Source organism: Elephas maximus, chromosome 1 (assembly GCF_024166365.1).
Source record: "Elephas maximus indicus isolate mEleMax1 chromosome 1, mEleMax1 primary haplotype, whole genome shotgun sequence".
Taxonomy (NCBI): Eukaryota; Metazoa; Chordata; class Mammalia; order Proboscidea; family Elephantidae; genus Elephas; species Elephas maximus.
The window spans coordinates 139,450,714-139,465,633 of record NC_064819.1 but is presented as its reverse complement, the minus strand read 5'-3'; the positions used below and the strand labels follow the sequence as shown (position 1 = coordinate 139,465,633).

Genomic DNA, 14,920 nt, shown 5'->3' with positions numbered 1-14,920 from the left:
AAAACATGGAAGCAACCAAGGTGCCCATCAACAGATGAATGGATAAATAAATTATGGTATATTCACGCAACGAAATACTATGCATCGATAAAGATCAGTGAGGAATCTGTGAAACATTTCATAACATGGATGAATCTGGAAGGCATTATACTGAGTGAAATTAGTCAGTTTTGCAAAAGGACAAATAAGACCACTATTGTAAGAACTTGAGAAATAGTTTAAACTGAGAAGAAAACATTCTTTTGTGGTTACGAGAGGAGGGAGGGAGGGAGGGTGAGAAAGGGGTATTCACTAATTAGATGGTAGATGAGAACTACTTTAGGTGAAGGGAAAGACAATACACAATACAGGGGAGGTCAGCACAACTGGACTAAAGCAAAAGCAAAGATGTTTCCTGAATAAACCAAATGCTTCAAAGGCCAGTGTAGCAGGGGCAGGGGTTTGGGGACCATGATTTCAGGGGACATCTAAGTCAATTGACATAATAAAATCTATTAAGAAAACATTCTGCATCCCACTTTGAAGAGTGGTGTCTGGGGTCTTAAACGCTAGCAAGCAGCCATCTAAGATGCATCAATTGGTCTCAACCCACCTGGAGCAAAGGAGAATGAAGGACAAGGACACAAGGCAATTATGAGTCTAAGAGACAGAAAGGGCCACCTGAACCAGAGACTACATCATCCTGAGACCAGAAGAACTAGATGGTGCCTGGCTACAACCGATGACTGCCCTGACAGGGAACACAACAGAGAACCCCTGAGGGAGCAGGAGAGCAGTGGGATGCAGACCCCAAATTCTCACAAAAAGACCAGACTTAATGGCCTGAGACTGGGAGGAACCCGGTGGTCATGGCCGCCAGACCTTCTGCTGGCCCAGGACAGGAACCATTCCCGAAGCCAACTCTTCAGACGTGGATTGGACCGGACAATGGGTTGGAGAGGGATGCTGGTGAGGAGTGAGCTTCTTGGATCAGGTGGACGCTTGAGACTATGTTGGCATCTCCTGCCTGGAGGGGGGATGAGAGGGTAGAGGGAGTTAGAAGCTGGCAAAATGGATACGAAAAGAGAGAGTAAAGGGAGAGAGCAGGCTGTCTCATTAGAGGGAGAGTAATTGGCAGTGTGTAGCAAGGTGTATATAAGTTTTTATGTGAGAGACTGGTTTGATTTGTAAACTTTCACTTAGAGCACAATAAAAATCATAAAAAAAAAAAAAAGTGTTTAGGCTTTTCCTGTTAGGTAAGATCTGACCCACCAAAACCAAAGAAATTTCATAAATTTCTTTCTCTCTACAGATACAAAAGGTATTTAAGAAAGTTCCAGGATTCAAAGAAATCCATGTGATAGGATTTAGGTAAGTAAGAGAATGGGCCTCTTCTCAATTTTTAAATAAATTTCTCCCTATCCTCTTTTAAAAGCAGTATCATGAGGATTATAAGGTCCCTTTTCCCACAACTGTTTAGCGCTGCCAAATCCTGAAAACTGAATACATCTCAGATAAAGGAATTGCCTAATTAGAATACAACTCTAGGTGATTTTTTATGGGACTACACAGAAGCTCTATTTCTTCCCTCCTCAGGGAGTCAAGAACACAGTTCTCTGCAGAGAGCCCGTCTGCTGTCCTTTGGTAATCTTGTTATTAATGTACCTCTTATGAAAATGCCTCGGTAGAGACAGATTCAAAAAAGTAGCAACTAGTTACCTCAGTGTCTGATTACCTGGCTTCCTAATGACTGCAAAATAGCATCATCATTTAAACAAATCACGCTACCAGAAGGAGACAGGTGAAACTAATACAAAGTAGTACCAACGGGAAGAGGAGGAGTCTGTGAGTGGTACAAACAGTTAACTGCTTGGCTGCTAACCAAAAGGTTGGTGGATCAAGTCCACCCAGAGGTAACTGGGAAGAAAGGCCTGGTGATCTAAAAATCAGCCATTAAAAACCCTATGGAACACAGTTCTACTCTGACGCACATGGGTAAACATGAGTAGAAAACTATTTGAAGGCAGCTGGATGGGGAAAAAGGCAGTAGAGGAATGGGGCAGACAGGGATGGGGTGGAAGCAAGGCTTCCCAAAATAGACCTTTTAAATCATTTTGATGTCTGAACTATAGTAATATATTCCTGCTCAAAAATCATTAAATTAAAATTGTAAATAAAAAGTGAAAATGATAAAATAGTGCCAAGCTAAGGCAGGCCTCAGTTACGTTCCTGCTGGCTTTCCCACAAGCAGGTCTGTATCCATTAGCATCCCAGCATTCTACTGTGGGTTCATGTTTTAGGGCTCAAATTTTTTTTTAAGTTCTCTTTATTCAAACATCTACACGTAAGAAAAAGATCATGACTTTTTTTGTTTGTTTGTTTTTGTTTTTTTAAAACATGCTGCAGGGTAAATATCAACCCTGTGTGAGCAGAATGAAATTCCGTGCCTCCAAGGGGATTTGTAAAGCTAGGAGAGAGGGCTGCACTGAAGTTCTTTTCTGGCTCCTTCACCATGTTTTGCCTTAAAGCAACAAGGTGCACAGGGCAAGGCCTCAACATCCTATAAAGAGTAGCTTCTGGGGGAGCTTTGCCAGTTTCTTTCTTTTCGAGTTATCAGGCCCCACCGATTGGTATTACTCCAGAAGAAAGAAGTATTAAAAAGTGAAGTTTATAGAAGATGAAATCCTTAATATTTACCAAAGTAGGCTTGTTTTACTTTATTTCAAGATGCTACTGTGCAGTATTCCATGTGAAATCAGATGCGTTAGAGAGGAATAAAAGCAGATAGGAGAACATTCCACATAGATGGCAAGGTCTGGATAACCCACTGCAGTTAAAGAGGAAATTTTTTATTTGAAGCTGAAGAAATGATGGGAAGAGTCCTCCTGGTGAATGTTCAAATGCTCATTATCCCCTCCCTTCAATAAATGAAAATCCCATCTTTTTTTAAGTGTCTGTATCAGAAGAAAACCAAAATGTTAGGTAATGAAACTTTGCTAAGTAAAAAATGTAAACATATATCCCTTCAAGCTGTACTTTCCCCATGTATTTATAAGAATTTATTATTTGCTCCAAAACTGTTTACAAAATAAACTTGATCAAATCTTGTCAATGATTTTTATTATGTAATAAAGATTCCGTTTCCGGAAAAATATTTTGGCCCCTGAATATAATAAAATACATTCTTATGAATGTGACAAACTTTTAATCATTGATAAAGTACTCAGAATACTGTAAACTTATCATGAAGGAAATAGTATTCTCGAGGGGCCCATGAGTCTCTTGGAACTATCTGGCCCTCGACTCATTGTATAAAGCCTGATTTACAGTTGAACAACTACTTTTATATCAATGACCTCATTCAATTCTCTAAACACAATTGGGAAGTAGTTAGGACATCTATTATTAATGTAATTATAAGGATGAACAGTAAAAGGTCCACTTTAAAGATTGCTTCATCTTTTACAGCAAATGTGGGAAACTATTAACAATCATTAAATCCACTTTGAGGGTATACTCTTCAAAGACTTGTACACAAACATTTGTAGTGATTTTATGTGTAACAGCCAAGAACTGGAAACAACAGAGTAATAAACAATTGTGGTATATTCTTATAACAGAATACCACTCGGCAAAAAAATGAACTATTAGAATACACAACAACATTGATACATCTCAAAATAATTATGTTGAGTGAAAGAAGCCAGACCAAAAAAGGAGTACATTGTGATTCCATTTATATAAAACTCTAGAAAATGCAAACTAATCTACAGGGGCAGAAAGCAGATCAATAGTTGGGGAAGGTGAGGTGAAGGGGGCAGGAGGCAGGGATTAAAAAAAGGTATGAGTAAAATCTTGGGTATGAAGGGTATGTTCACTGTCTTGATTTTGATGGTTTCACAAGTGTAATATATATATACACATATTTGTGTGTGTATGATGTACAGCTACCATCAAACTTGACAAATTGTGCATCGTAAATATGTGCAGTTGTTATATGTCAATTATACCTCAGTAAAGCAATGCAAGGAAGAATAAAAACTTAGCGCCATCATACAAACTTAGGGTGTTGGGCCAGAAAGGCTGGCCTCTCCAGGGAGTGTCATGGATCACAAACTACCTGCTGGAAACAAGCAAGAAGTAGACCCTGAATGAATGCTTGGTTGCCCCAGAAGGAAGTCCCTCCCCAAGAACAGCCCTAGTTAAATAATCATTGATTCTCCCTGAGTTCCACAGAAGTTGCAGCAGGGTCCATTTCAGGCATATTACACCTGGAAGTGAAAGCTGGGCGGAGTCATAATCCAGAAAGAGCAGCAATGCTAATCCCTGCATATGTGTAGAATGTCTGTTGGCAACTACCACTGGAAATGTAAAGTGAGAAAACTGAATTCTAAACTAAATTCATCTAGATGTAAATATAGGTATACATATATATGCCCAGAGAAGTCTAAAATGTATTCGTCAGCTTGGTGACCACTTGGCCGAGAAGAGCGTGGCATGGCAAAACCAGCCCAGACCTTGAAGTCAGGCAGCCCAGGGTCTGAATCCCAGCTCTGCCACTTCCTCCCGACACCTTCCCTCCCTGTGCCTGTTCCCTTATCTGGAAAGTGGAGATTGTGTTGTAGGAAAGATGAAATGGGAAGAAATGTAAACTGCCTAGAGCAGACCACCCATTCAATAAGTGATAACTGTTTGTTCTTGCAACACATTTTTGTTGAGTTGGACATTCCGTCAAGTTTTACTGACTGAAGCAATTTGAGAATTAGTCAACCAAACACCAGTGACAGGGTTTGGTCCCAGATGGACAAATTAGTTTCAGGAATAAACTACTCATTTATTGCCATTCAGAAGGTAAGAGATCCATTTATAAAATGCTTTTGAAAAACTTCCTGGCACCAGCACCACCCAAAATGTAAGCTACATAGAACATATCTGCAGCCTCTTTAGGAGGAATATGAAGAAATCAGGACTTTAACAGAAAGGTCAAAAGTACATATGATCCCCCCAGATAAGCAAAACATTACTGAAAAAGAAGAAGAAAGTGGGAGGCCTCACCCTACCTGATTTCAGAACCTATTATATAGCTACAGTAGTCAAAACAGCCTGGTTCTGGTACAACAACAGGCACATAGACCAATGGAACAGAATTGAGAATCCAGATATAAATCCATCCACGTATGAGCAGCTGATATTTGACAAAGGACCAGTGTCACTCAATTGGGGAAATGATAGTCTTTTTAACAAATGCTGCTGGCATACCTGGATATCCATTTGCAAAAGAATGAAACAGGACCCATACCTCACACCATGCACAAAAACTAACTCCAAGTGGATCAAAGACCTAAACATAAAGACTAAAACGATAAAAATCATGGAAGAAAAAATAGGATCTACCCTAGGAGCCCTAATACAGGGCATAAACAGAATACAAAACATTACCAAAAATGAAGAAGAGAAACCAGATAACTGGGAGCTCCTAAAAATCAAACACCTATGCTCATCTAAAGACTTCACCAAAAGAGTAAAAAGACCACCTACAGACTGGGAAAGAATATTCAGCTATGACATCTCAGACCAGCGCCTGATCTCTAAAATCTACATGATTCTGTCAAAACTCAACCACAAAAAGACAAACAACCCAATCAAAAAGTGGGCAAAGGATATGAACACACATTTCACTAACGAAGATATTCAGGCAGCCAACAGATACATGAGAAAATGCTCTCGATCATTAGCCATTAGAGAAATGCAAATTAAAACTACGATGAGATTCCATCTCACACCAACTAGACTGGCATTAATTCAAAAAACACGAAATAATAAATGTTGGAGAGGCTGCGGAGAGATTGGAACTCTCATACACTGCTGGTGGGATTGTAAAATGGTACACCACTTTGGAAATCCATCTGGCGTTATCTTAAACAGTTAGAAATAGAACTACCATACAACCCAGAAATCCCACTCCTCGGAATATACCCTAAAGATACAAGAGCCTTCACACAAACAGATATATGCACACCCATGTTTATTGCAGCTCTGTTTACAATAGCAAAAAGCTGGAAGCAACCAAGATGTCCATCAACGGACGAATGGGTAAATAAATTGTGGTATATTCACACAATGGAATACTACACATCGATAAAGAACAGTGACGCGTCTCTGAAACATTTCATAACATGGAGGAATCTGGAAGGCATTATGCTGAGCGAAATGAGTCAGTTGCAAAAGGACAAATATTGTATAAGACCACTATTATAAGATCTTGAGAAATAGAAAAAACGGAGAAGAACACATACTTCTGTGGTTACAAAGGGGGGAGGGAGGGAGGGAGAGGGCTTTTTATTGATCAATCTGTAGATAAGAACCGCTTTGGGTGAAGGGAAAGACAACACTCAAAACAAGGAAGGTCAGCCTAACTGGACTGGATTAAAAGTAAAGAGGTTTCCGGGATAGGATGAAAGCTTCAAAGGTCAGCGAAGCAGGGGCTGGGGACTGGGGAACTTGGTTTGAGGGGACTTCTAAGTCAATGGGCAAAACAATTCTATTATGAAAACACTCTGCATCCCACTTTGAATTGTGGCGCCTGGGGTCCTAAATGCCAACAAGCAGCCATCTAAAGTACATTAATTGGTCTCAACCCACCTGGAGCAAAGGCAAAGGAAGAACACCAAGGTCACACGACAACTAAGAACCCAAGAGACAGAAAGGGCCATATGAGCCAGAGACCTACATTATCCTGAGACCAGAAGAACTAGTTGGTGCCCGGCCACAATCGATGTCTTTCCTGTCAGGGAGCACAACAGACAACTCCTGAGGGAGCAGGAGACCAATGGGATACAGACCCCAAATTCTCACTAAAAGACCACACCTAATGGTATGATTGCGACTAGAGGAATCCCAGAGACAATGCTCCCCAGAACTTCTGATGGCACAGGACAGGAACCATCCCCGAAGACAAATCATCAGGCATGAAAAGGACTGGTCGGTGCGGGGGAGAGAGATGCTGATGAAGAGTGAGCTAATTAAATCAGGTGGGCACGGGAGAGTGTGTAGGCAACTCTTGACTGGAGGGGGGATGGGAAGATAGAGAGAGAGGGAAGATGGCAAAATTGGCTCGAAACGAGAGACTGTAAGGGCTGACTCAATAGGGGGAGAGCAAGTGGGAGAAGGGAGTAAGATGTATGTAAACCTACATGTGACAGACTGATTGGAATGGTAAATGTTCACTTGAAGCTTAATAAAAATTTAAAAAAAAAAACATAAAAAAAAAAAGTACATATGATCTTTGAACTAAGGCTCAGATCCTAATCAGAAACATAATATGTTTATTTACCAAGATTTCTACGGTTCTCAGAATTTTCAGCCAGATTCTGGTGGTAATTTATGTGTTTCCTTCAAAGCTTTGGGAAAAAATAGAAGACTATGAAATAGAAGAATGTGCCATTTTTTTAATATGCAATGACAAGTTGAATATCTCAATTTCATAACTTTTTCTCTTCTGCATGTTTCCATTCTGAATGATGAAATGAAGACCAAAGAAAGAAAGAGATGGGTAATTTGGACTTGTTTTATTTTATGTTTAGAAATACAGTATATTTCCCCCCACAAATCTATATATGCTGACCTAGTACAAATAATTTTTATATGTGATGTCTAGGATAAGCCAATGACCTTTTAGTAGTTTCTTATTTAAATGGGAGTGATTAACCAATTATTCAGTAGTGGAGGGAGACAAGCTCTAGTTTAAATTGCTACGTGTGTTAAGCAGGTAAACATTGATTAGTCAGCTAAAAAGTATTCTATAAAGCTCAAGGTTTAATTAGAAAAGCACATATCTGTGATGCAGGCATGCTTTAACTATTTCTGAAATGCCATTTGTGATGGGAAGTTGTCTGCCTGAAGGCACATACATATATGTAACCTAAGTCTGCAATAAAGCAGAGGAACTAATTTGCTCCTTGGTCTCAAGGTCAGTTTGAATTGTGAAAAGACCCATCATGCCTTAGAGAGATCAGTAATAAGAACCTAGCTTCGACTCCCATAATTGACGAGTAAGATAATGAACTGTAGACTCAGACTGATTGTGTTGCCTGAAGAACTGCCAAAAAAACACATTATCAGTTCCTATGGCCTCTATAACACTTCTACACCCTTCTGTGTGGATTTATGGTATGAACTAAAAGGTAAAACCCGATCCTAGAGGACAGAGCTGTAGAAAATTGTTTCATTTTTACATGCAAAAAGGCATTGAATGAATAAATGCAATAATATAGTTAACCATGTACTACTTTTCTTTCTCTTTCTTCTGATATGTTATTTCAAAAGCAGTTTAAGAGGAAAAATTATGTTTTGAGTTTTATTTTTTAATTAAAAAATACTTCTTAGAAAAAGGTAGAATGGAAATTGCCCTAAGGACTAAAGTTTTTGACTTGGTTACAACACATAAATAGTATTGAGCCACTGCTATATCATACATTGCTATGTCATAGACCTTCCTAAAGATGTCTGTTTTTAGGAGGAGCAATTCATCCTTCACACTGATTAACTTTACCTATGATACCACCAAAAACACTGGTCACTACCTGCAACGCTTGACAATTAATACATTTTTATAAAAACCTAAATGGAAAATCTATGACCACTTGATTCAGTTAGTAATTCTTCTTCAAGTTGGACTTAACCTCCATGCTGGCATTCTATTTTGGCCATTAAAAATATATGTTAATTATTTTCCTATATTTTAAATTTCTGATAAACATCAAAATTGGTTCTGAGGTGGAATATTCTTTCAGAACACATAAGGAAAGAGGATGAAGATGACCTGAATGAAGCCTTGTAGCAACATAGTGAGTCTCTTTACAAGATATGTAACAATGGCTTTGGGTGGGATGTGTCCTCTGCTGTTTACAGTTTAAGTTTCGTAGAGGTACGACTTGTGGCCATCTTCAAGAGAGACAACGCAGAAGCAAAGAGCCCTGCGGGTGACCTCCTGTCTTTTGATTCCAACAAAATTGAAAGTCATGGAATCATGGAGGAGAGCAGGCAACCAGAAGTCTATCTCACAGCTATAGACCTCAAAAAGCTGGTCAGCAGAGCGCTCGAGGAAGACCAATCCTTGGACGTGGGGACAATTCAGTTCATTGATGGTCAGTTGGTGATTTCATGTTTCTGGGTTTATCCTCATTCTGATAGAGCGACTAGGAAATGTGAATGCCTCGTTGTCACTGTCATTTTCACTTGGACCTTGTAGAGTCAGTCATTACTGTGAGATATATCATGTACAGTACCATTTCTGTCTTTCCTCATTCCCTCTTGTGTCTCATTTGATGAGCCTTTGGTGACCACTTCACACCAAGAGTAGCTCTAGGAGAATACCAAGGGCTTCAGTTCAGTCTGCGTCAACTATGGTCATCCATTGAAACCCAAGAGGAGAGGAGAACCCTTGGAGAATTCAGCTCCCCTGACACAACCCAAACAGAATCCCTCATCTATAGCAGTCAGATCCCAGCAGGAAACAGATTACACACTTAAATTAGGATGATTTTCAATTATAATAACACTGTACTATTCTTTAAGAAAGGAGCCCTGGTGGCGCAGTGGTAAAAGCACTCAGCTGCTAAATGAAAAGTTGGCAGTTGGGGAGAAAAATGCAGCAGTCTGCTTCCATAAAGATTACAGCCTTGGAAACCCTATGGGGCAGTTTTGTTCTGTCCTATAAAGTCACTATGAGTCAGAATCAACTAGACAGCACACAATAACAACATTCTTTAAGAACTGGTTATTACCACATTTTTCAACCCTGACTGTTTTACTGCCCCCACAAAATCTTATGATTTTTCACCCACAGAAATTGTTGAGTCGTTGCCAGACTCTGATCAGGACACTCAACCAGTGCTGCCTACACCCCTTGCTGATACCACAAAAGTGAGTTTGGTGTCTTTTTTGTTCTTCAAAAATCAGCTTAAGGACTGAATGGGGCAAAATTCTATTTGCAATGCTAATTATGATTATTTTCTGATTTTTATAAGCAGTACTTCAGAATCTGGATTAATAAAATATGATACAACCTCTGATTCAAATATCCTAAAATTCACAGCTTCCTTCAATTTAGTTAGATTCTTGTTTCAATTAGAGTTGAAATTTTCTGTTTTTGATAAAACACATTTTCAAGAACTGAAAAGAATGACAGCAGAGTATATTATTTATCTTTGACCTTCAAAAATAATTGTAAACATAAGCATATTATAAATTTGTTTTCATGTCTTAGATTTATCTGAATATTTATTTGTGGGGCTTGTAAGTATAAATTAATGTCCTGGAAAATAAAAATAATAAATTCAGTAATTTTTATATTTCATTTAAAATTATGTTCATTTAATTTATGCCAGAAGCTGCCATTGAGGTGTTTATAAATAAAAGTGCTGACCAAGCTCGTGTCCCCCCCATAATGAAGGGATTCAGAAATTCAGACATAATTGACACAATTTAAAGCATTTTAGTTGTGTTGATCCTACTCAGGCAGATTCAGTTAGCCAAGAAGCCAATAGACTACTTTGAGCCACTGTCTCATTGCAAGTTATTTTTCCAGAACATGTTTCTACATCAGAATCTTCTTCCATAGTAGACTCAAATAAACTTATTAAGTGATTTGGTTGAATTTAAATAATAAAAACATACAGAATATAGCCATGAAATATTCCTTCTCAACATTTGTCTTCCTAAATTCATTCTTCAGGGTACTACTTTGAGTCCAGACCTTCCTCTTGATCAATCCAGGCTTGAGACAATTCACAGAGCAGAGCACGGTTTACCTGGTGAGTGTCTTCCCACAAAGACTATGTTAGATGTCAACCTCCTCCTTTAGGAATCCATCTATGACACTGCCTCAAAAACCAGTGACAAAGTCATCCCTGATGCAGTAGGTTTTCCTACACCAGCACCTCCAATGAACGAGCAGTCGGTAGAGCCACCCTCCTCTGAAGAGGAGCACACCCTCAAATCCTTCCCTCAGCTCCAGTTCCTAGTCCCACGAAGCGCATTGATAGCCCTTTCTTTATGGATCTGGTGAAGAAACCTGAAACCAAAGTAGCATCAACTGCTGCCCACACAGAACAGCAATTTCTTGGCTTAGAAACTGAGAGTCCGAGTTAGGAAAGGTAGGTCCTAAGACCCAAGTCCATGACATGAGGCTATTGCAACAGACAGACTGGGCCCTTGCAGTCAATATATGTATTCCTTTAGGGCACAAATAAAGAGAAAGGTGTTGTGTACAGGCTGACCATTGATACTGTTCTCCTACATTTTCATTAATGAAAATTAGCTCATGCATAATTGATAAATAAGGAAGGACGTCAGTTAATGCTGAAATCCTTTTGGTTCATTTTTTTTCTCCAGGAACTTTAGTTTTTGAGGCAATAGGGTCAAACTTTCTCATAGTCTAAGAGAAAAATTTGGCAATATATGAAGACCTTAAGAAGAAAAAAAAGAACTAAAATTCCTACAGAAGAGCCTTCCTTTAGTGCCAGAAGTAGCTGATTTAGTGACTCTAAGAACCCCTATGGTTTCTATTTTATAGAACTTTGTGGTAATGCTACAAGTGTAAATGTCTTTAGGGACACACAAGCTCCATAATGTAAGTTTGATAAAGATGTCCTGTGATTCTAAGTGCAAATGTCAGTGGAGATTTGTTGTGACTGATATTTTAATAAGATTGTTATTGTTTTAGTCAGGGCTCTTACTACAAAATCCTACAGGTTTTAAGTGGTCAACCTCAGCCTTATTATAAACTCTGTACAATTTGTATGCAATTTTGTGGGATGCAAGATTTTTCAGGAATGCATAGCATACATGGCATGATAGCAGAACTATGTTAATTGGATTTGGCTTACGTGATTACCAGTGAATAAATGTTAACTGCATGATGCAGTTATCTATTGCTACATTACAAACCACCCCTAAATTTAGTGGCTTAAAACAACAATCTTTTACTTTTCCTATACATTCAAAATTTGGGCACAGATTAGTGAGCATGATTCTTCTCTGCTCCATGTTGTGTCAACTGGGATATCTCAACTGGTGTTGAAAACCATTTCCAAAATGGTTCACTTATGTGGATGACAAATAACTGCTCACCCACAGCTGTTGGCTGGCAATCTCATTCCTCCTCTATATAGGCCTCTCAACAGGGCTGCTTGGGCTTCCACACAACATGGCAGCTGGGTTCAAAGAGCCAGGATTCCCAGAGACAGAAAGTGAAACTGCCAGTCTCTTAAGGGCCCAGAAACACCATCACTTTCTTATATTCTAATAGCTAGGTAGCCATAGAGCCTGTTTTGATTCACAGAGAGGGAACATAAACCCTATCTCTCAGTGGGAGTAGAATAAAAGAATTTCTGGCCATTTATAATCTACCATAATCCACATCAACCATTATTTTGACTTCCAAATCATTTAAGAGTTGGTTGCATAAAACAAACCCAACCCTTTGGTGAAGTGATTGGTATTAAATGCTCACTGGATTCTTTCTTTTCATTAAGCATTAAGATAACATAAAGCATTTCAAGTAGATTAATAAAAATAATAGTATATATATGATGAAAGCATTATTGTATTTTTAATTGCTTTACTGTTCTTATTTTATTTATACATTCCTTCCATTCATAAGTATACAACAGAACACTAAGCCTGAAAGGATCTTAGAGAACTCACTGTGTTTCACAGATGAGAAAGCCAAGGCCAGAGATGTGAAGAGCCTTGCTCAAGGTCCCAGGGGCAGGACCATCATTAAGTTTCCTCCACCTATTATACTAAGTTTGGCTTAAGTATACCCCATCATTTAAAACAATTCCCTTATATTTCCTTTGCCTTCAAACCTCAGCCTCCTCTCTCTTTAATTCACTACTCTATCAACATGTTTTAAATAGTCTATGCTTCTGGGTCTCTACTATCTCGCCTCTTAATCACCACAAAGTTTCACTTCTAACCACACATTACAAAGACACAACTTTCACCAGTGTCGCAGATGGACTCCTAATTGATCAATTTAATGATCAATTAGGATCATTAATTTGATATTTCTGATGATTGATTCTTGTTGACCACTCCCTTCTTGAAATTCCTTCCTTTGGCTTCCACAAAACGACTCCTTCTTGTTTCTTCTAATATTTCCCTCACTATTCTTCAATCTTCTGTACTGTGGCTTATTATTAGATTCTCACAGGGGTTTTAAATTTTACTAAAATTCTACCTCATTCATAAAAAACGAGGTTCATAGATTTGTCTCTAAGCAGGCTTGGCAATAAGAAAAACACCTTATGCAATTCTGGGTCTGCATGCTTACAGTCTGGCAATTGCTTAGAGAAAAAAAAATTTTTCCCCCCTGTGGGTCCTCATAGAGAGAACACTGAGTTGTGGGAACAATGGCTTGTCCACATCAACCTCCCTACTGTGTACTCACAGTGTCAAGGCATTTCCTTTAAGGCCCTCACACGAGACACACAGCGGCATGCCAGGGCCCACTTCATTGCCAGCAGCTCTTTGAGGGGCTAGGTTCTGACAATCTACCTTAATTTAAGGATTGATTTTTGAGTATCTAGAGGAATGAATGTGCTCCATAAAAGAAAATCATATCTCTTAACTGAGCTTTTGATTAGTATTGAGCAAGAAAAGTTACATTTGCTGACATGGGCCTAGAGTGCAAATATGCTATGTTGCCAATTAAGGGCAGATCCATATGCTTTCATGGTCAGCCCAGCCAGAGATAGGAATAACATGTCCTAAGGAAAAATGAAGACCCTAGCCAGAAAACATTCCTGATTAAAAAGGCACCCCACTTCTACATGGAAATGAGCAAAAAGAAATGTGCTCTGTACAAGACCGATGCTTCTCTCCCCTATAAAACAATTCTGGGCTTCTCCCATGCACAGGTGAAATGACAAGTAGTGCTCCAAAGTTCTGAACCATGGCATTACTGAAATAATTTTAGCCTGGAAAATTTTTAAGGTTAGTGTCACTAAATGCCACTAAGCCATTAAAATCTCAGTAAAATACACTCACAGAAATCTTTCAGATTAAGCAGTTTAATTTAGTTATTAATCCCCTGAGATAAAGTACTTGCAAAATACGCCTCTAGAAAACTAAATGAATTGGTATGGTGTATAGAATTTTGAAGTCTTCTATGATAAACATTTTAAGGAGAGGTGATCTCAAGCCATTCTTTCTTACAAAGCCAGCTATCTGTTAACATCACTTCTATTTCATAACAAATGGGTCATAACCATAGAAAACTCAACATTCTATCCTTCACATACATGTATTCAACTCCTTCAAAAATAGCATCAAATCTTTAGAATATAAGTTTTTGTGTTGTGCTGTGTTGTGTTTTGTTTTAAATGGGAAGGGGTATTACGTTTCTATTTTAGCTCATTAGCGTGATTATCTGACCTATCAAGAGAAAAGCTGTTTAGTGCCTTCTCTCCCAAATTATGGACTTTTTCACTTGATAGACATTCCATTTAAAATATAAGCTTGGTCTCTTAACAAATTACAATGTTTTAAGGGGTGATTTAGCAAACTTTAGGCAGAGCTATTCTGCTATTGGACATTGTTTTGTCTTGTATTCTCCTATATGGGAAATATGTTGAAATCAACATTTGTTTCCAATTTTTCTTCATCTGACAGCAGCCTTTGACTCCATGGAAATGAATCAGTGGAGTGTGCTAAATTGAATGAACTCAGTATAGAACCCATCTTCTAATGCTCCATGAGGTCAGGGACTGTGGTCCCAACCAGTGCCCAACCATATGTTTAGCACATAGTGGACAGGCAACAAATATATGTTGAATAAATTAAAGGAAGGAAGAAAGGAATAAATTTGTATCATAATACCTCTATGAAACTCAAATTTAGTGGGAATAATCTGGTATTTTCCTTTTTGCTCTGG

At 38.6% G+C, this 14,920-nt stretch overlaps 1 protein-coding gene across 1 annotated transcript in view; it reads left to right on the top strand.

The window, feature by feature from the left end:
- IMPG1 (interphotoreceptor matrix proteoglycan 1) overlaps window positions 1–14,920 on the top strand; it is a 127,567-nt gene that overhangs the window by 33,230 nt on the left and 79,417 nt on the right. The window contains exons 8-12 of the mRNA XM_049873820.1: window positions 1,292–1,350; window positions 7,511–7,531; window positions 8,890–9,125; window positions 9,827–9,903; window positions 10,715–10,793. Of these exons, the coding sequence (XP_049729777.1) occupies window positions 1,292–1,350; window positions 7,511–7,531; window positions 8,890–9,125; window positions 9,827–9,903; window positions 10,715–10,793 (472 nt within the window). The remainder of the gene's footprint in view (window positions 1–1,291; window positions 1,351–7,510; window positions 7,532–8,889; window positions 9,126–9,826; window positions 9,904–10,714; window positions 10,794–14,920) is intronic.